Source organism: Haliaeetus albicilla, chromosome 18, assembly GCF_947461875.1.
Source record: "Haliaeetus albicilla chromosome 18, bHalAlb1.1, whole genome shotgun sequence".
Taxonomy (NCBI): Eukaryota; Metazoa; Chordata; class Aves; order Accipitriformes; family Accipitridae; genus Haliaeetus; species Haliaeetus albicilla.
Genome location: NC_091500.1, coordinates 802,276 through 825,048, shown reverse-complemented (window position 1 = coordinate 825,048; position 22,773 = coordinate 802,276). Strand labels below are relative to the sequence as shown.

The window sequence follows — 22,773 nt, the reverse complement described above, 5'->3', positions numbered from 1 at the left end:
TTTCCTCTACATGCGTAATACCTGGCTGCTGAACAGGTCCTATGAGGAGCATCCAGGACATGCAGTAGGCAGCAGTTGGGTCTGGTGGCATTCAGCCAGGCAGGCTGACCGTGACATCTTCAGACTCTGCTTCTTTCTTTCACTATTGCAGAAACCATTAAAAAAAAAAAGTTTCCAGAGAGGTGTGCTAAGGAGCTGTGTCACTATGTAACTCAGGAATGCAGGAGGGAGACCAGGTTAAGCTATATGTTAGTGATCAGAAGACCAAGTATAGCGTTATTTTTCTCAGGTCAGTCTTTCAAGGAGATGAACCGTCTCACACAATAAAATTGCTTGTGCCTTTGAAAACCATGTTGTCAGAGCAATTGTGCTGTCTTGTGTTTGGGGCAGATCCTGCCACCCTTTGAGAGCTCTGTTTATTTACATAAACCGAGGTGTATTTTAGGCAGCTGAGTGTGTTTGTATTTCAGGTAGGCTTTACAGCTGGGAAGTGTGCTGCCCACTAGCATGTCAAGCTTTGGTAGCAGTGCCAGCTCCATGCAAATTACGTGTCTCTGATGGGACTTGACCATGTTATGGTGTTTGTCATAAGCACACTGAATTTGGTTGAATTTCCTGTGCAACCATTATTTAAAGTAGGAGCACTACATATAAACTATATATATATATACACGCACACTATTGAAATAGTAGGGATGTGAGGAGTCTTCGTAACTGTTGATGGGTATTGCATAGTATTTGCCCAGAGTGACTGAAAACATCTTGTTTTACCAACAGACGATTAAAATGTTCTTAGCCTTATTGAGCTTTAGTTTTTTACAACTGGATAACATACGTTCTAAAAGTCCTGGCTAGGTAGCACTGCCCTGTGCTTACTGCAGAGGAACTGGTATTTCTTTTAAAAAATTTCTTTTCAAGTATTGGCCACATAACTGCCTCTTTGTATTTTTAGCATCAATAGTAGCAAAGTTCTAATGTGCAGTGATTACTACCAGCTTGGTAGTCATCTTCAACTGTGAAGGACTCATAGCAATATCTGATACATTTTTTATTTTAGTTGCTTCCTTCGCTTCTGCTCTAGGAGAAGAATTCCTATTCTGTATTTCCAATGGGTAATGTGATTACCCCTGATTTACTGATGGTCTAATGAATGTCTCTGTAACTATCTGGAGTTTTCAATTGCGCTTTCTTGGCAACGTTTTTCTTACCAGTCAGATTCCCTCGTGTTTTCATCACTTGGGGGAAATGAGATCTTTTGAAATGACGTGCCTGCATTAGTGTGTTGGACTGTCTCTGTCCTTACTGACAACAATACAGCCACATTCCCCGTGCCCTCAGCAGTTTGCCGTCTTCTAGTGCAGTAGTTAATTCTTTCCCCTCAAAACATGACCCACAGTAATTTCCTGACTTTTAGAAGCATTAAAGCTTTTGCTCATTGTCACATAAGGCTGCACATGAGCTGATGTCTTTAAGACTTACAGTTTCTTTCCATATATTATAGACAAAGCATGAGATTTACCTTGCTGGTTACCACATTGATTCAGAAGCAGCTGATAACTCAAAATAAAAAGATCTCAGTAAGTTTGAAGCAGACAGCTATGTGTGTTGAGGATGCTTTCCCTGCCTGTCCATTCTGTCCTCCTCGTGCTTGTCCTAGCAGTGCTGGTGGCAGTCAGAGGGGCGCAGGGAGGCTTTCCCGTTCCTTCCGCAAGCAGCGTGTTCTCCTCGGTGCCGTTGGGAGGCAATGGAAGTGGGGAGTGCCTGTAGCTAAGGCTGCCCAGCAGTCTTCTTTTAAAGACCTTTTTCACTTGCCAAACTTTAATGTTGGGGCTTGGTTGTCTGTCTGTCTGGGGAAGGGGGAGTGTCTTTTAACATCAGCAGGATCTCTTCAACTGCTGCTGAGAATAAAGTGTAGGGAAATTGAGGTTTTTTTGTCCACTTAAAAGTCTTATTTTACCAGCGTAATCCACTGCGATGGCAGTGCCTCAGCCCAGGACTTTGAATTTGACTGCGTAGTTTCTTGCTGAAAAAACCCAACCCCAACAATTTTTTGTTTCTACGACATTGTGCCTGCATTTCTGAGTGTCTGAGACTCTCGGGTTAGCTGGTTTGCAGCCATGGGTGAGGGCACAGGTCAGAACAACAAGAACAGGGAGCGCAGTCTTGGGGTCGGCAGAGAGGCAAGTTTTTAAGCGCTGTTCGTTTTTCACCAGAACTGTAAGTATCTCAGCTTGGCTCTTTCTTTGTTTTCAGTTCGGAGTTGTGGAATCCATTGTCAAAATGCGGGAGTTGCTTTTTTGGCTGGCCCCGCTGCAGCAGCCCTTGGGTGGCTGCGGAGGCTGTGCTGCAGCCTCTGCCCCAGCTGCAGATAGGCCCCATGCGCACTTGGGTTGTAGCTGACAAGATTTAATGTTTTTCGGCTATTTTTAATGTACATTTGCAAATTAATGAAAATTAGTTTGGGGTGTGAGTTGGAAGTGCTGTTGACAGTTAATTCCACATGTGGACCTTGCTGTTCCTGAGTGATCGTTCCCAGATGGAGTGAATCAGGAAGAGTTAATCACAAACAACTGTGTGAGGAAGAGCTGTAATACCTTCATTTTTATATTTTTTGACAGTGGTCTCTAGAAACTGGTCTCTCAACAGCAGAGAAAAAACTGAATTTAATCTTAGCTAAGTTAGCAGACCCTTAGCTGGACATGTTACAACCGTGTTTTAGCATGGCTCCTGGATCAGAGGCCGTTGTGCTGGGTGCTGTACACAGGATTCCTGCCCCAGGGAGTTTGCAGTCACATCACTTAAGTGATAGTAGGTAAAAGCAGAGAAGGGAATACAGGGAAACTGTTTAAGTTCATCTATACTGGCTATGCTTTGACCCCTACTTTAGGACTCTAAACGAGAGGCCTTTTTTTCAGCTAGGTACCCCAGAGCTGGTGTTAAATGTGATCATTGCCATCGTATTATCTTCATCAGTTTCTCTGCTTAAGTGTTATTTGGAGAATTCCTAAATTGTCTAAATCAACTGTTTCCAGGTTAACTGTGTGGTTTTACCAATGAAGAAAAATGCTACTTCGTGGGGTAAAAATCAGGAAGCTTCAGTGTAGTGGGTAATTCATGGTTCTTCTCCAAAAAATTAAACACTTGTGCTAGTGCTGTCTCAGCAATAAATGCATTGGCATCATTGCTGCTAAAGTCCAGGCATAACTGCTTATCACTCTCATGTGCTCATGACACACACAGTAATCAAATAATCCTCTTGTAGGCACTTGTGCTGTCCTTGGAGGCTTGTTTTCAGGCATGTGTGTCTTGGCAACAAACCCTCGTTAAGTGGATTAGTTGGTGAGACACCTCGCAGGCACAGGTGAGGTGATAGCTGGGAGAGTGATGTGCAAACCTTTGCAGGTTCCAGGTTGTGCTGCTGCGTAGCTGGGTTGGAGATCCTCTGTAATCTGGATACGAGATTTTTAAATGGCTTATTTTCTTTTATTAAAATGTATATGAGCAGAGACAAGGTGCAATAACAATGATCAAAGAGACCTGAGAGCCAATGAGTGAGTTGTAGGTAGCTCTTCAGACTCAAGGAGAAGAGCAGCTGTGCTGCCCTAGATGCAGTCACTCCAAGGTGATACGTGATGCAGGAGCCTAGCAGGGAATTCAAAGAAATGTGACCACATCTTCCCCTCTTTGAATGCCTACATTAGCTTCCTACACAATTCATGTTTGGCCACCTCTGATCTGCTCTGTGATTGAGTCAGCAACCTAGAAACATGTTCTGTTACCCCAAAAGAAAGCATCCAAAGCATACGGTCCCCCTTACATTGGCCTCTAAGTATCTGCTGTAAAGAGATGCTGAGGGTCAGCTGAGCTGCTCAGAGGACTCTCTCTGCCCAGGACTCTGGTCCGTGCCCTCTCTTTACTCACCCTGGGTAGACTTGGGCAGCCGTGGTGACCCTGCTGCGAGCCAGCATGCCTCGGTAGCCCTACGAAAGCAAACCTAGCGATAAAAAGACTGGCAGCCTTGTGCCTGATGAGCAATTTGAATCAGCTCATGGAGGAACTTAATGCATGCCGGGACAGTCTGAGGGAAGGGATGGGGCTGCTCATCTGGGGTGGGAGGTGTAAGACCTCCTTTTGATCACCACAAACCATTAGATGAGTTCATTTGCTCATGTACCTTAACAAACTTGCTGAGCTCCAGATACATTGTTCTGGCTCAGGAACACACGTCTTCAGCATGCTGTGGTATTAGTAAGCAGTCACAAGTAATACTCAAAAAAGAAGGTATTTTACTGAAGGATTCTGTAAAGAGGCATAAGAAGAATCTTTGCTGTAACTTAGGGTTTTTTTTTTTCACAACCATATGCTGCCCGAAGGGGGTTGCTTTGCAAGGAACAAAGTTGTATGGGGTGTATTTCAGTTGCAGGTGTGTTACTTCTTCAGAGCAAATGCTCCCTTACAGAATGAGTTATATAGTGATTGGGTTCTCTTAAAAATAAATTACTAAAAATACAATGATGCCAGTCACAACAGTCAACAGATGTTCCTTTGAGCTTTGTGGGCATCTCACACTTGACACCGTGAGGTAAAGCTTTGGGTTCTGACAGGCTCTTCAGGGAGGTAGCACTGCTTGAAAACGTACTCAACAGCAAGTGCCATTGGTGCCTTCTGTATGTGTGCGCTGCAATTTCTGTTATATATTTTTTTAAAACCATGCATTCCTAGGAATGCAGTGACTAACACAGGCAAATGCACTGGTACAATTTCATATGAGCAAGTGGGTTTCTCTGGTTTCTCTTGGTGTTAATTTGGCGTTGCTGAGCTGAACCGTTGAACTGTGTTGCAAGGTGAACATTTTTGAAAGAAAGCGCTGCATTTGTGCTGCTTCTTGCTTCTCAGTAGAGCTGCCTCTGTTTCTGCTTCCACGGTGCCTTATTGATGCTGTGCTTAAATTCACATCCTTGCTCTTGAGTGCATATTGGAAGAAATCTTACTGAAGCCTGTATCTCGTGTGCACAGGATGCCGGGTTTTGAGTGACCGTGTCTGTAGAGCTGCCAAATGCTTCGTGTGCCGGAGGTGGCCATGACCTGCCTGCATTTCCTTTCGCAGGCCGTGACAGCCAGAGCAAACTCACCGAGTGGGCGTACTGTTGCACAATTAATCTCTCTCCTTCTTCACACATGTGAATGCAGAAATACCTTTCATGCTCCTTTTTTAACTAAATGCCTGAAAAGTGAGGGAGAAGAGGTGCGCTGCTGCTTCTGCCTTTATATGTGTTCCTACGTGACAGCAGGAGGTGCTGGCACAGCAAAGTCCATGTCCTGCCTGACCTGCAGTTACTCAACTCAATGTCTGTTCTGTAGGCTGTAAATTTTCCTCCTAAAGGACTCAGAAGTCAAGGAATGACCTATTGAAATGGCAGGTATTTGCTGGCTATTGCACATCAGCTGAGATCCAGAGAAAGAGAATACCTGCAAGGACTGATAAGGGTCATTTTAGAGGCTCCTCGCAGCAGTTGCCATGTTCAAACTGAGCAACGAAAGGATACCAGGAAAGTGAACACTGTCATTTGGGTATTGGTCACGTCAAAACTGGCTGCTTTAGTAGATGAACGTTAGTGCTAGAAGCTTTTCTTCCAAGAAAGCATAAAATGTTGGCCCTTTTCAAAATAATTCTTACACTGGTATGCTCAGAGAAAGATTTTCTTGTCTTCCCTCGCTTTAATGGAGATGTTCTCCCCACTTTTATATCATCATAGAAAACCATCCACATAACAAGGTCTTTTCCTTGTGGGTCGACACATCCTCCTCACTCTCCATTTCAAGGCCATCATTGGCCATCAGTGTCAAGTGCACTCATGGAGTGCAGATGTCTCTCTGTGATCCCTCTTTGTACCAATCTCACGGCAGGAGTCACTTGGCTGCCTTTGATCATCAGATAAGTGGCTGTGAAGAAAACAGCTCTTCCACCATGCCAGGGTAACTCTTTTCTTCATCAGTGCTGTTATGCACAGCCTGTGTTTGTATCTTTCTGTCTTATCATGAAGTGGTACAGGTATTATTTATGAATTTGGGACGGGTTTTCTCCACTGCCTTTGTGGGGACCTGCAGGGACAGGCCTGAAGTACATGTGTGCTGTCACCAGAAACATGAGCACCTGAATTTTCTGTGGCAGTAAGTGTTGACAGGATGGACTGCAAGATTCAGTTCATGGTTTTAGCCAACTGGCCTTGACCTGAATAATTTCGCTTCTGCTTCTCAGTGTCCAAGAGGAGAGAAGTTTAGGTGAACTACTAAGTTCTTTGAGCTCTAAAGGTATTTTTTTTAGGGAAGAGGGAAGTGTTCTCAACATGGAAACTTGTATTTTGGGTAAAGTAACAAACACTGAAATCTTTGCAGTAATGTACTGAGACCAAATGGGGGCAGCTGTCAAGGTTGGTTGTCAAATGACTTTCAGTGAGCATTGGGTGTTTATCAACAGGGGAAATGAATGATTGCTTCTGTCAGCGACCTGGGCTACCATAGTGTGTATTGCGAATAACCCAGATTTATCACTCGCCCTTACAGTCTTGACTTTTTCCTAAAGGCACACATCTGCTATCTGTTTTTTTAACAAAAAAACCCAAAAAAACAAACAGAACAACTCATCGATGTTGGCTAATTTGATGTCAGCTAAAGTAATTAGCACTTATAGCTGTGTTTATGTAAAATACTTTCTTTCTCTTCTTCCTTCCAGTACAACAGCTGAAAAAATGTTGTTTGTATCAGTAAAATATCTCTAAATTCAGAACATTTTGATGATCATGATTTGACTTCTTGAACACCCAGGGTGCTGTGCCTTTGTCATCGCCATATGTCCTCCAGAAAATGTGAAAATGCTTAAGCTTAGGAATTGACAGGGGTACAAATCACCGAGCATTTCTTTTTACTATTTCTTTTAGTTTCATTTGTTTTATACATAGATTCTGAGCCTGCTGTGTTGGGGACTACTCATTCCTTTTGTACACATACTGTCTGTAGCAGGGTCTTCCAGTTTGTGGCTGCTGTTCTAGATGTGCTCCATGCTGCGAATAATAAATGCAGTCATGTGCCCTCCCCATGGTTGGGCTGAAACCAGAACTACTTTTGTGTCATTTAGGTAAGCCTGGGGTTTGTTAACTGGGAGATCTCCATAGCTGATAAAGCTGTGTGACAGAGTTGTTGTCTGAAATGTTTATAATGCTGATGGATGTTCTGTGCCTGGGCTGGAGAGTACCGCAGCCAGTCTGAAGGGCAATGTGCTTGGTCCTGCATTCCAAAGAGCTCCGCATTGACCTGTCCCTCTGATGAAGAGCCATCATTCATGGACACACAGAGTAGGTTTTGGTGGCAGTGTCTCAAGTATATGATGTAGAGTCTTTGGCTGCTGTTGGCATCTCAGGTCGTCAGACCTTTCTCTAAGTGATCCAATACTATACATGGTGTTAAGCTACTTAGTGAGAGCTGCTTGGTGCCAACTTTAATTCTTCACTAGAGCAGAGCTGTAGAGCTGTATCTTTCCTTTTTACCCCTCTTTCGTAAGGCGTTTGTCCATATTTAGCTGATGTTCTTTCCTAGAGTGGAGGAATTCCCCAGTGTAACCAAGGAAGCAGGTATGAATAAATTTACTCTAAGAAGGCCTTAGATTGGGAGAGAAAGAGGGTAGAGAGCTTAGGTGAGATCACCGAGCATGGAGACGTATGAGCGATCAGACACAGACTTGTTGGGTACATCAGCTTGTTTTGTCAGAGCTACCAGTGCAAGATACACTCCAGTCTCTCCATATGAAGCAAAGAGTTGATCTTTGTTATGTTTATAAAAATGTAATCTGATAACAGGAATGCATAATCCTCATCAGAGCAGTATAAATTTCAACTTTACCCAGGGTAAGTGCAGAGGGGGAGTTCTAGGAAGTTGCAATTGGACAGTATTTTTGGGCATTATTTCTTCCTTCATTTTAGCAAGGAACAGTCATGTGGAGGAGAACTCTTAAAATGGTTGTCTCACTTGTAAGTATGATACTGTTTTGATATGAATTCAAGGTTGCATTCCCATTCTGGTAAACTGCATACCTGTAGAAAAGAAGGGCATTGGATTAACTGGAGACATTTCTGTGCCTCTCAAAACATGTTTTAATTGCTTTCACTAGAATTTTTTTCATGTAATACATCTGGATCCCATTAGCTGTTTAAAATTGGGTTATTTTAAGCTTATGACTGCACATAGTTGAAAGGGGGGGTTATTGTATTTTTAGTTCAGCTTGACTGTACTTTCTTTCCAGATGAGTAAAGTGCAGCCTTTTCTTTCTGAATGTGTAGATTTTGAGGCAGAAAACCCCATGGAAATGCATGCAACCCCTTGAGCAGGAACTCTGGACCTACTATTTTAATTTCTTTTCATATTATACTCTCCCAAGCCCAAACAAAATCAGAGACAAAACCCCAGTAGAGCTCCTACTTCTGAGCTCCAGCCGGGACGCAGAGGTGAGTACCTAGTCCCTGTGCCCACGTGGCTTTGCACCAAGCTCTGCTGCAAGAGTGACGAGAGCAGGTACAGGGCTGGCAGCAGTGCCTGCCGATGGGATGCGTCTTGTGTCTAGATCATGCTGCATTTTGGTCCTTTTAAAGGCAAAGAGTAAATATCTCATGCCTGAAGACTCTACAGAAGAGCGCTGCTTCTGTGCCAAATAATAAATCAAATTTACGCTGGCAGCGGGATTACAGATTTCAGACTCCTGATGGGTGGAATGAATTATCAGGATGCATTACCCATTCATAAGATGGCATTGATTTCTGCAGCACATGCAGCCACAGCAATTTGTTACGTGATGCTCATGAAGCAGTTATCTAGCAAAAGGCTTTTTATCCCTGGTAGATTTTTTAATCTAATGCTCTGAGTATAAATTTAGCAGAACAATTTCATTGTTCCAAAATAGTTTGATTCCACTTACCCGAAGATGAGAGTTTCTTTTATTGCATAGTGTATTTGAAACTATAATTAGCTCTGATCTTTAAAAGATAAAGGATAAGAGATCCAGTAAAACCCCACAGTTCCAGGAACCGTTGTGCGAGCAGTTCAGAAGGCTGTGCCCTTTGCTTACATCACTGAGCCTGCTGCAGTGTCAAAGTACAGGGTCTGTGCGGTGTTTTTACGCTAGTAATATTTGGGTAGGTTGGTTTCGGTTGTCTTCAGCCATAGGTCATGCAAAAGACTCTTCTTGTCAGATGAATTTTAGTTTCGCAAACTGTTACATCTTTCTTTGTCTGATTTGAAAGTATTTTGACTCCAAAATTCTCTCAACAATTGCAGATATATTTTTCCTTTACTTCTAGCACATTTTTAATAGTCTTGTTTCATGCTGTTAAACAGTTAGCACATGCTGTTAAACAGTTAGCATGGTAGTCAAAATATCTATATGCCAGTATTTGGTAGAGTGAACTGTAAAGGTGGACCTTAAGCTGTGTGACCCTCTTTTGGAGCCACTGAAATAAAACTGTTGTATAAATGCAAGGTCATACTTTATGCTTGCTTTCTTCAGCAGTGTCCACTGCATCTCTTCTGAAACAAGCCTGAGAAAGCCAGCAGTCATTTCTACTACATCAGCTTAAGAAAATCTTAATCTTGATTTAGTAATTGCCTGAGTGCCTGCCAAAAAAGTATGAGTTCTGTCATCATCCCCATTGTTTGGCTGCAAGATCTCCCTCGGCTTTTCTGTTCCCTCCTCTCTGGCTCAGTGCTGCTCCAGGTGTTTTCCTGCCCAGTCCTGCAGCCAGCTATGCTCCATGCAGTGACAAGGGAGGATAAGGCAATGCATCAAAAAGTAAATTATTGGCTGAGCAAGCAAAGATCTCTACACTTCTGTCTAAATGTTGAGCTTAGAGGGACATTACAGTCATACAGTCAATCTTGCCGCCCCAAAGCAGGATCAGCTGTGTCCATGTATTTTATCATTGTGGTTTATCTGACACTGTTTGTGAAAGACATTAGCCAGAATATTATTATTATTAAATATCATCTTATACAAGTGAACAGATGTATACTGGAAGCCAGTGGGATTTCAAACAAATATCCTGCTACTTTGACACCTTAAAAGGTAAATAACCTTTGCAAGATGAGACATTGAAGAAAAAAAAAAGTAAAAATATTTTGGGCATCTTCATCTTTCTGTTACTTTGTCTTGTGCAGTGTGCAGAACTGTGCTGGTACCTAACACCCGGTGAGAATTATGAGTCTTAGTGCTCCTTTGGTGGTAGGATGGACTTTAGCCAGTTTCAGCAGGCCAGTCTTGCACTGGGTGGTGACAGCAGAGAGTGCATGGTGGGATCTAAGTACCAGGGTGTCAGGAGACATGGGGCGTTCCTTCCACTATTGCCTTTGAAAACACCGGGAAAACGCACGATGTGGCACACTGTTGAAATGGACGTGTCATCAGATCGTACTTCAGTTGCCTCGTTTGAGGCTGTGGTTAATTAATGCATTGCTTTACCCAAGAGGGTCAAGCAGAAAGTCCTTAGCATTAACTGAATTGGGGCTCCTCGAAGGAAAGGCACGGGGCAGCGTCTTGATGAAACTGTACAGCCTAACTATTTCTGTTAGAAGGGATCCCTAGACTACATCCTGCGTTTAATATTTGCAGCAATTTACTGCAGTTTTTCTAAAAGAATTAACCACTCATCTTCTTCAATAAATGATTGTTAAATAAATCTTACTACTTCTCTTTGCTGCTGTTAGCACAGTTTCTTTATAAATGTATAGAAGATAATTGATTGACCAATGGTTTAGAGTTTGCAAATCTTAAGGGAACCCAATACCTTGTAAAATGTCATCAGATCTTGCCAGACTGAAATTTCTAATTTAACTGTCCTTTAACGTAATTAAAGTTCTATTATAATTTCATTTCTTAGAAGAAATGCTCTTGTGTCAGTGACATTTCAAGTAAGAAGTCTAAAGTGTAAAGGAGTCTCTGTCCCATAAATTACAGCTGTAATTGACTGCAGACGGGTCTTCCTCCAGTATTTCTTCTTGCAGCTGGGACATGGGGCTCTACTGGATCCACTCTTAGTTTATCTAACAAATCGGGGTTTGTGAGGTTTGGCTGACACATGTTCTGCTTTATCTCATCTACTTTAATCTTAGAGAACTGTTAAAATTTCACCTGGCAAACTCTTCTCCCAGCCAAACCACCAGCAGGAAGCAATGAAACCTTGTGAATGAACCATCCAGCGCAGTGACTTCAGGCCAAGTGTGCAGAGTTATGGGGTTTTGTTAGCTATCCTGGCTATGGATACATATGTTTAATTGCTTCTCCAAGCCAGCACTCTCAAATACCTGAGTTTTTTTCTCAATGCCCATTAGTCATGTTTCTGTCCTTACTGCTTATTATCAAGGTGACGTCTCCATCCCATCTCTCGTATGCCTCTTTGGGATGAGAGGATTCTGTTTACTGTTTCTAATTCAGAAAATCTACTGAAATTCGTTTCTGTCAGATACTGGCCCACAGTCTTGCCTAATCTTTAGCTGCTCAAGGATATCCTTATTTACATAAAAACAGCGCAAAGCAACTCATCAAGTATTTTAAAATTGGAGTGTCTTACTGGATGCACTGCTTTCTGTACCTACTGCTGCAGCTTCTCTCCAAAAGTGCTCTTAAGATTTAAGGGCATGAAGAGGTATAATCTCAGCTCCACATATTTTTCAAATTACAAGAAAGCCTGAAGTGAAGACAGAACTAACTTTACTGAAATTCTGTTTAAATGTAAAGGAAACAAACTCAGCTTGTCAAGCCACATCCTTATGGGAGTCTGAATATTTTTCTACATGTGCATGTCTTTGTGTTACACCTCCGCTTGGCTGCGTGCAAAGTTCTTAAAAGGATGTAACCTTTCGAGAGCTTTTGGGTCCAAAGACCCAGGGGTGTCTTCTCACAGGTTTATGCTCCCATCCACCCCCCCCTTCGGTTTGGGGGCCCACAGCTAAGCTCAAGCTGCTGTGACTTGGTTGGCTTTCTCAAGTTCTCCTGTTTGTTCTTGTGAATCTGTTGTGGTTACAGCTGTCAGTCCAACACAGCAGCCGTTGTGGCACTGAGGGCTTTTACGCAGTCAGAGAATGCGCAAAATATAATGCGGCTTTATTGTATCAGCTCCAGGGATGAGTTGTCTTCCCAGGTGTGGGGCTGAGCCTGTGCTGCCATTCCTGGTTTTAAAATATTAGTTTTCTTTATTCAAAGACAGCATAAAAATGAAAATGTGACGAGAATATGAGGCTGGAGAAGAGTAGCCTGTATTTGGCTTAATGTTTCTATTTCACACAGAACTAGTAGTTTCAGCAGTGATAGGCTTCAAAGAGGATGTGGTTTATGTTCCTGCTATTCAAATGTCTCAAACCCAGTAACAGTCAATCTGCTTCTGTGCCTGGGTTTGAAATGTTAAACCAAACTTGTGTTTTCTTTGTGTTTAATAGCTACGAGCAAGGATTAGTTTTAGAAGGATGGGGGCACAGTGTTTGCCCAGCCGAAGGTTGTGTTTGCAGCAGTGGTGGACTGGGAACTTACCTGGCTGGTGTAAGAGTGAGGCCGATGGCTCTGCTGCTCTCTGGGTGATGACAGTGGCCCAGCAGCTGCAAGCATGGTGCTTTTTCAGCAGAAACGGGATGCTCAGACATGAAGCTACATCATTTAATTTTGTATGCTTCACTCATAGTCCTTCCTTTGAGGATAATACAAAATAGCTCACTATCCCTGGTTTTTTTTTTTCCATGTCCTTCACCGTTTTCTTTACTTTCCTGAATCCCATCAAATTCTATTGATGTTGTGTGATCGGCACTGCAGTATGCAAGACAGTGGATGTGAATATGCCATAAGAATTTTATATATTGCCATCTTTCCATCCTTGCACATAGCATCATCTTGCTGGCCATTTTCATTCACCTGCCAGCCGTCATGGATCTCTGTCCTGAGATGACACAGTTCATTTAGTTTACCACAGGTTCTATGAGTATCTTGGGTTCTTTCCTCCAAAAATTTACTTACTACTTTTTTTATGTTTTACTCTGTATTTTTGGTCTTTTGTTCTCTGGGTTATATTTCTCTGTGTTTCCACACAATTCTCTCTGACCTTAACTAAACTAAGTATTTAATATTTTACTGTTTCCTGCCTTCTGGTCTATCACTAAGCTCTAAACTGCTCCCTGCTTAGTACGTGACCTTGCAGAATTTTTGCCGATTTCTTGCTTGATTACCATTTGATTCTGTTCTTTGCCTTCTGTCCCATCCAGCCACAGAGTTATGCCAATTCTTTGTTTTTTAAACAATAGCCAAATAATTTTTAGAAGCCTTTTGTTGAAAATCTCTGGAAGTGTGAGTAAACTCTTAGCAACAGACTTTCTTTTCTTCAGTTCTCTTTATCAAGGCACTCAGAGAATGCCAATGAGTTTGAGATCTTCTTTTCCTCTCCAGGTGCTGAGCAGACTCTGATCTTTTCCAGCATCATCTTATTCTTCTTGAACTCCAATTTCAACTAAACTGAGACAAATGCAAGTTTAAAAACATTCTTACTGCTATTTCAAACTACAGATATAACCTTTGCTTTCCAGGTCTTGGTGTAACATCAGGGGTTTCTTTTGCCTTTTAAGTGGTAATTCTGCTTGCTGTGCAACTGTGTCATCTTTTATCGTGTGCATGTATCATCTGGATATGGTAATCTTGTCAGTGACTTTTAAATGACCAGTTTCTTACCATACCGTTTTATTGTTATTGGTTTTAATGACATTTCAGAGTCTGATATTACCTCATCTCTGTTGTGTATGCCTTCTAAAAAAGTTGCTCATTTCATTTAATGTCCATGCCACATGTGAGAATTTTACTTTTTATAATTTGTTGTTACTAATTCTATGCACTTTATCGAAATGTTTCTTTCTGATGCTTACTGTCACTGCATTATTTTGGGGAGCTTCCCTTCTCTGTGGATACGGAGCAGGATCACACTGTGGCTATCGTTAATGAAGAGCTGGTGCCATTATCTCTCGCGTCCTTCTGCAACAGAAAGGAGTTTAGCTTAGCCTTGTGTATTGTAGAACTAATTGCTTCAGGAAGCAATAATTTAAATAGTTTACATGTGAATCTGTTTATTATCCCTTATGGTAGGGGTCACCCTCCACCCGCCCCTGCAATCAAACATTCTTTTGCTCTTCATTTTGTTTCCTTGATCTTACAGTGGGCATTATTATCTATACAAATTCACATGCAGATATATATATACAGATCATGAATTTGCTAACTTCTGTTGTTTTCTTTTTAACTGTCTGCCTCCATACCCAGTCTCACAGATCTACCTTTAGAGTTCATTGCAGGTGCAGCCATATCTCATTGATGTTCTTGGCTATGCGTACATAGTGTTTGTTTTGTTACGGTTATTGTGCGATGTAAGGCATTCCAATTAACATCATTTTACTTTTGTCTTTTTTTGCTGTACTGTTTCAGCCTCAGCAGCTAAACAGCTTTGACTAGCTCTAGTGTGCTGATTACCTGGCTTTTTACATAGGTACATGTGATGGGTTAACCTTGGCTGCTGGCCAGTTCGGTATATATTTGCCAAGAAAAGAGAGGCAAAACCGTGATTATGAGAGACTGAGTGGTTTCCCTGGCTGGCCACATGTCCATCACCCCACTGCTGCCAGAGCAGAGTATTTTGAGTATCCTATGGCAAACAGGTATATTCAAGCTACATGACCAGCTGTTATTTAATTCCCATCCCTTGTTTGTTGGTTGTAACATGACCATTTAAAAGTCTAAACCACCTGAAACTAGAAGCCTTTAGGACTCCGTGTGGCTAGGACTAGATTTCTTTAAGCATCTAGGCTCATCCACTGAGAATATGCGTTCATTTACTGGGATATCCTGTATATTCCCATATTTCTTTTTAGAAAGGAGCAAGTGATGTTCCACTTCCTTTGCATGTCATTTGTCTTCCTGCTCTTGTGGGGGATTCAGATTTAATCTGACCAGAGACTGCTATCAATTAAGTGTCTGACCACAGGACATTCCAGATGAAGACAACCATTGCCTGTGTCTGTATTTCCAGTTAGATTTGAATTAGCTAAACCTGCATGAATCCGAAGCTTTTTCTCAAGCTGTAGTGTTGTTTGATAGCAGCTATTTACAAGATTAATAAAAAAAGACATGGACAAGAGATGAAAAATCTGAAGTTGGTCACAGGAATTGCTGTTGGCTTTCAGACAAAAACAACTGCCTTGGTGGTGGGGAGGAAATAGAAATGATTCTTCAAGCAAAAAGTAACATTCACTAGAGGTGCAGTTTTCATGAGCCTCATGAGATGATCTGCAATGGTGAGGACTGGCTAACATGCTGCAGGCAAATGTATAAAGGTCGGATTATGTTGTTTGGTTTTTTTTCTTGTAGTGTCATCTAGACTGTCACAGACATCCTCCCCTCAGTCAGGCTGCCCGTCACCTTCCATCCAGACAGGCAAAGTCATCTCCTCATCGCAGAAGCACAGCAAGAAGGCACTCAAACAGGTAAGCAGCCTAGTCTGCAGCCTGGTTTAGGGATCGTTGCAGTAATTTTATTTCTCTGGTAAATCATCTTTCTCGATGAAACTGCTCTCTGCAGGGAAGTAATTCAGGACTTCCTGGCTGTCTCATAGTAAACAGGGTTTTGCTAAAACACCTCTGTCTGTTAAAGGTGATGCAAAATATTGTGCTATTTAGTTCTTTGCTTTTTCCCTAAATAAGCATCTGGACTTTTTAAAATTATTATTTTAGTGAATGGATATAAGATGTTATTTCTTTTCGCCCAACCTATTGATGAGTGTGCTTAGCTTTCTATAGTCTGTTTCGGTAAATGAAAGGTCTCTTTGGGAAAAGAACTAAATTCACTGTCTTCTTCCCCTAGTTAGCGGCATACTTTCCCTTCCAAGGAATTCTGTTGTTGCAGTGTGTATGTATATATGGAGGGAAGAAGGGGAAGGAGAGCACACTGACTTTGCGTTGCACCTCTACTGGGTGTTATGAGAGAAAGAGCAGGACTGATTATTTTCCATTGTTGAGGAATGACTGTTGTGTAGATAGTGTTAATTGTGCACACATAGGATGGAGTGGGTAAGTGTTTGTACTTCAAATGATTTGTTTCTGCTAACGAAGAATGCAAGATGAATTATTCCCCTGTGTGTCTTATTTGCAGGTGTTTCCCCAACTGCATTGTTTAGTTTTCCATGGTCCTTAGAAAGGAAATGCTTTATCAGGGTTAGATTTACTCCTTAGTGAAGTAAAAATCTGTAAGGAGTTATGAATCAAGTTGCAGAGGAGGTGCTAGTCCAGGCATTACGGAAGCTTGTCACAGATGAAATCATGATGTGTTCCAGATAGATTTACCTTTTCTATCCCAGCCTGTTTTCCTGACTTTTTCCAGCTGAGAAGTGACACTCGGGATGGCATTCAGCTAAGAGAGATGCCTGTGGCCCTGGGAAAAGGATCTGCAGTGAGAGGGAAGGATCTAATTAGGGCATATCGTTGAGGAGAATATTACAGGTGAAGGCAATTGGATTAACTGGAGCTTTGTTTCCAGCAAGAGAGAGTTGAGTTGATGTCAAAATGAGATGCCAGCTTTAGAGAATCTTCTTGCTTCTTTATTTTCCCACTTGGCTGTTTCTCGACAGAAGCATCAGTGTTACTGTGATGTTGCTTGCTGCTGATAGCCGCACTAAAAAAGCGAGATTGTGTTGTCACTTTAGGCAGATTTTCTTCTGAAGTTCAGAGTCAAGCTTCCACTTTCATTTGAATCCTCAGAAAATTGCTTCTCACTAATTCAACAAGATATTAATTATACTCTTTGCTTTCTCCTCCTCATCCCTCTTTAAGCCTAGCTGGCAATCATTTCCCTCCAACATCCGCAAAGGCTTTTCTCTTTTAAGACAGTGATCAAACAGACTCAGGGTTTGTTGTAAACAGTCCTCTTTCCCCTCCCGTGCTCAGCAGTTCCTCTTCTTTTTCTCTGGTCTGCAGGTCCCCATTTCACAGAATCACAGGTTGGAAGGGACCTCTGGGCAAACCTACATTCCATTTCCAAACTTAGACTATTTTCAATCCTACACTCCATCTACTTTTCTCCTCTCTTCCCAGCCTCTGTCCTTACATGCCTAATAGTCTTCTACTCTTCATCTCTGAATTCCCCATGCTCTTGTTCCCACCAGCCTTCCCCCACCTTTATATTCATTCCTCTCTGTCTCTTTTCTCTCCCTCCTCTACCCCCCAGCTTTCTTATTTTGAGATGTCTACTTCCCAAGCATCCTTGTTCCAGCGCTGTCGCTGAAGGTAATGAAATATGTCAGAGCCAGTGAATTCAAAAATTTAGACAGTGTTCTCAGTTTCACTGTTAATCTCATTGGTTTGGGGAAAAAAGTCAGAAACCCTGAAAGAGAAATGGAGAACTACATGGAGGCCTTGATGTCAGCATACCATACCTGCTTGTACTTAACATTTCTGCGGCTGTCTGCAGGGCAAAAAGCTGTTTCTCGTGGTCATCATCTTCCATCACAACAGCTCTCCTCCCTGAACTCAACTCTTGTGGCCCACAGTAGAGCATCACATTGTAGCATAGTGAATAACTTGCCTTCCAGGCATGCAGGAAAAACAGGTGTTGCCAAAGAACACTATCACCATTCAATTGTTCTAACTTACCTGCCTGAGGTTTGCTCTAGCTTTGGATTAAATTAAGAACATTGCATGCCTAATCCCTTGCTTAATTTTAGTTCCAGTGGAATTCTGTCATTTTGACCAAATATCACATCTTCCACCTCTTCCTAAACATGGTTGCCATTGTGGTCAGAAAAAGTTATAAAGCATAGATAAAATGAGCAAATATAGATAGCAGAAAGGAGACAGCAGTGTTATGAGTAGAGGAGTAGGAAAAACATAAGATATTGAGTGAAACGAGAATTAAAGAAAGCTTTCATATTTTTAATTATGTCTGCAACCCAGATTATTTGCTAGCGTGCACTGCAGAAGACAGCTGGCTGGATTCAGCCCTCCTATCTTAAGTGCTAAGTAGTTATAATATTACTGGAGGGAAGAGAGAGCAGATTTCTAAGTGAGAACTTTTAACACTGGAACACCACGCTGCCACTATACTGACTGTAAGTATCAGGTCCTTCAAGAAATAAAGATCAGGATTTAGTTCATAAACACATCAGAGTTAAAACTGTAAAATACAGGTGAATAATATGGTATACACTGGTGTGCCATCACCATGAAGTATAGTAAGTAAGCAGATGGCTGCATTCTTTACAACTGTTTGGAAAAATCCCGAGTTAGAGGTTTGCAATATCTGAATCTAAATTGGCAGAGACATGTCAGTGCTCATCCTACTGGAAAGATGGAACAATCACGGGGAGAAAACCCCCTTAGTTACAGTGAGTGTGTGCTGATACAAAAAACCCACCACACTGAGACTCTGGAATTTATAATCCAGATCCAGAAAGATGGGAGGTTTCTCACCCGTCACTGGAAAATGCAGGTACTACTCTAATTCTTTCCTCTAATCCTTTCCAATCCACTGACCTCATCTCATCCTTTCCTAGCCTGAGCGGCCATCCCAGTGCCATCAGAATTCACAGAAACTCAGACTGGTTGGGGTTGGAAGGAACCTCTGGGGTCCCACTGCTCCAACCCCCCTGCTCAAGCAGGGTCGCCCAGAGCCACGTCCAGACAGCTTCTGAATATCTCCAAGGGGGGAGACTCCACAACTTCTCTGAGAAACCTGTGCCAGCACTCCATCACCCTCATAGTAAAAAAGTGTATTTTGTGTTCAGATGGAATTTCTGATTTTGTTTCCGTTGCCTCTGGTCCTGGCACTGGGCACCACTGGGAAGAGCCTGCCTCCCTCTTCTTCATTCCCTCCTTGCAGGCATTTATAGACATGGATTCGTTCCCCCTGAGCCTGCTCTGCTCCAGGCTGAGCAGTCCCAGCCCCCTCAGCCTTTCCTCATAGCAGAGTTGCTCCAGTCCTTCAGTGTTGTCGTGGCCCCTTGCTGGACCCACTCCAGTCTGTCCATGTCCCTCTTGTACTGGGAGAACTGGACCAAGCACTCCCATTGTGGCCTCGCCAGCACTGAACAGAGGGCGAGGATCCCCTCCCTTGATCCAGATCTCGTCATGGTGTTTTAAGATTAGAACTCAGACCCTCTTCTCAGATAAGGTTTATACCGTTGGCTTTCATTTTTATCCATTACACTTTTATCTGTTCTTGCGACATACATGGAATGAGTAGGGCTGGGGACTGGGTTGGGCTACACCCTACAAAAGCTCTCCGGATGGTGAATAGTCATTTTGTCACCTTTTGTGTGACGAAGGGAGCTGTACAGTACAGATTTTTCCCTGTTAGGTGCATCCCTGTGGGTTTTTAACATCGTTATCAGAGACTGTAGGCAGGTGCAGAGCAAGAGGTGGGTGCTTAGGAGCAGCTCCTGGTCCTGCTGCCGTCACCATCACCGTTGTCATCCACCGTGGAGCTGACAGGGAGGAGCGTGCTGCTGACATAAGGTCTTTGAATTACAATAAAAGGAGGTGCTGATGACGCTGAATGGCGCCATTTTGAACTACGCTCTTTCTCAACTCTCTAAAGCGGTGGTTTCCGCCCTTGACAGCGGGGGTTTACCTCAGAGCTGCCCTTTGTGCAAGCGCAGGTGTGCTGAGGAACATCTGCCCTTCGTTGAGGGAGAACAAAGGACAAATGAAAGGCAAACAAAACGAAAATAATGAGCCCAGCGCATGGGCATGGGCACAGGGGAGGGAGTATCCACGCGGGTCAGGGTTAGAGGAGATTTGGCGGGCTGGTGCTGGCGGAGGGGTTCGCCGTGCTCCGGTGTCCCTGGAGAGACCCTCTGAGAGAGAGACGCTTCCAGAGGCTTCTGCAGCCGTGGCGCCTGCAAGCTGCCGCCTGATTGGTGGGTGTGGGGTAGTTAGTGTTTTCCTGATTGGCTGGTTCCTGACAGGCGGGCTGGCAGAGTGGGACCTTGCATGGCTGGAGCTGAGGGGAGCTGGGACTGTGTGGGGTGTTATGGGGGAGCCAGGCCCGGTATAGGGTGTTATGGGGGAGCCGGGCATTTCCCTTTCCTCCCCTCTTGGCTCCCCCCCTGTACCGTACGTACAAGGAGGTTATCAAGAAGACAGAGCTCGGCTCGTCGCAGTACAGTGAAGGAAGTGGGGCGGTGAGGGACAACGGGCATAAGTTGAATGGTAATAAGGAAAAACAGGACATAAGGAGAAGCTTTTTCCCCGTGAGGAGAGTCCAGCATTGGAGCGGGGACCTGGAGGCGTTGTGTCTCCTCCACCCTTGGAGGTTTTCAAGACCTGGCTGACCAGAGCCCTGAGCAACCTGGTGGAGGCCAAGCTGCCCCTGCTCTGAGCAGGAGGTTGGACTTAAGAGACCTCCCAAGGTGCTTTCCCACCAGAATTATTCTATGATTATGGCAGGACTCAATATAAATTTAGATTTATTAAAGTAAACCCCTAAAAGTTATAACGTAAAGTGCAAAGCGGACACAGAATTTAAAGAGGTGTCTAGTGAATGATTGTTTTCTCCTCTTCCCACACATGCCTCAGCCACCATTGGCGTGGGCACCTCAGGCGCTGCATGACTGAGAACTGAGGTGACACGATGAGCAAAAGCAGAATTGTTTTACCTGAGCCGAGAAAAAAGCAGCAATTAAATGGCATACAGAATAGGTGAACCAAATACACTAAACCTGAAATATTTGAAGTGATTTGCATAATGGAAGTACGGTATTCAAACAACTCCCTGAACACACTAGCAGTCTTTGTACTTTAGTACTTTCTTGACATTCACTGTTGCCTGTGGTTCATCTTCAAACCAAAGAAGAATTTGTAAAAGCTTTCTTGAACTTGTTTATGGATTTTTGTTACTCGTATGAATGCCAGGTCTCTCTTTTTATCTCTCTCTTTTAAAAAAGCTTTTGACCTCAATAACAGGAGCTTAATTGTGCATTGCAGAGGATACTTCCTCCTCCTGATTTTTAATTTTGCTGTGTTTCAGTTTGGCTGAATGGTTTTTTAACCCGTGGTAGAAGTGGCCAAATAGGAACTATATAATAAATTGGAAAATAGGAATCTAAGGTGTCCATTCATTATCTGTATACTTTTGCTGTCAGTCTCCCTCATTTGTGTCTTTACAAACTGAAAGTCAGTCTGTCTTCTGTTTTCCTCATGTGGCAGATTCTGCAGGTTCCTGCATAGTTTTATTCTCTGTCCTAGTTCTAACTGTATTATTATGATTATTGTTGTTGTTGTTATTCAAGATGGTGATTATCTCTAGTTAACAGTCCCACTCATTTGTATATGTGCAACACAACATTTCCCGTTCCTTCCTATTTTGAAATTCTGTGGTGTACTTGATCTGTTGTAATTTATTCTGCAGTTAAGTTTATTTGGGTTTGGATTTCATTTTCTGAAAACAGCTACTGTGGTTTGGGTAAATGCTGCAGTTTAACCAAATGTCTTCCTACTTCCTTGTCTTAGTCATTTGTGCCTTTTAGGCTGTATTATGGTTGCCTTAACAGCCTTTTCTGAAACAAAGGATTTTATTTTCTTCCCTTTAGTGTTTTAATCTTTGTTACTTGCCTAATTAAAAAAGTCTTTCCTGATGGGTAGCGTCTCTCTTGAAGGTTTTTAGTAAGTTGCTGCTTGCCTCTCCAGGAGATGGAAATGAATTACATGATGGTACTTTTACTTTGAAGTTATTTGTAGAATTACTTCTTGAACCAACTCCAGATTTGGAATCCTTTCTCTTTGCATTCTCTAGAGATCATTTCTCATGAAACAACACAACTTAAGATGTTCTGCAACCATTAACTTTTTGCTTTAGATGCAAGGTAGGAAATCTGTCTACTTGCAGTAGTATATTTAAATAGACAGTGTCTCATGCGAACTGAATGTCTTTCAGAAGTCATTTTGTACTTTTGACATAGTTAGAACACAACTATAGGTTGCTGTGAAACAAGCAGTTTGTACTGTGTGCTGATAATTTCTACAAATATTTTGAATTTCTCTTTGCTCATATTCTTCTGTCCTCTTCCCCAGGCCTTGAAACAGCAGCAGCAAAAGCAACAACAGCAGCAATGCAGAGCAGGCATGCCTGTGTCAGCTAATCAGCATGTCCTTTTGAAGGCTGTCAAGGCAGCCAGTGACTCCACACCTGCGAAATCTGGTACGTGGCAGGGACACTCCTATGTGGTTTTTTACTGTTGTGTCTCTCTAACTTGCCTTTTCTTCTTAGGGGATGACAGAAGAAAGTGCTCTTTTCATATGGCATTCTTTTTGTTTCCGAAATAGTGTAGCTTCTATTTTCCTGGCTTTGATTTTATTAGGAATGCATTCAGTTAAGAATAGATCTTGGATAGATCTTATTGTGCCATTGTCTGGTTAAAAAGCTTCTTTCTGTGAGAAATGTCTTCCCATATAGTTGCCTATATGCTGTGGTCAGGTACTTCTCATGGCTAAGCAAACTGGGTGGTGTTTCTCTTAGTATTTATTTTTTTCCAAAGTGCCTTCTCATTCTGTGTGGCTTTCGTGTCTTGTTCCAAAGATGTATGTTCTGATCTGAAAGATCCCCAAGTGGTTTCCAGCATTTATGCTGCATTAGAAATTAATGAGATCACTGCTCTTCTCTTGTTCATTCAACAGTTCATTAGCTCCCTTACCATCAGCAGCATTTCACAAGTTACCATAAAT

The 22,773-nt window shown here is 42.6% G+C and overlaps 1 protein-coding gene across 1 annotated transcript in view; it reads left to right on the top strand.

Moving 5' to 3' along the window:
* Positions 1-22,773, top strand: part of ASXL2 (ASXL transcriptional regulator 2) — a 130,799-nt gene that overhangs the window by 77,417 nt on the left and 30,609 nt on the right. The window contains exons 5-6 of the mRNA XM_069805396.1: positions 15,431-15,546; positions 22,123-22,249. Of these exons, the coding sequence (XP_069661497.1) occupies positions 15,431-15,546; positions 22,123-22,249 (243 nt within the window). The remainder of the gene's footprint in view (positions 1-15,430; positions 15,547-22,122; positions 22,250-22,773) is intronic.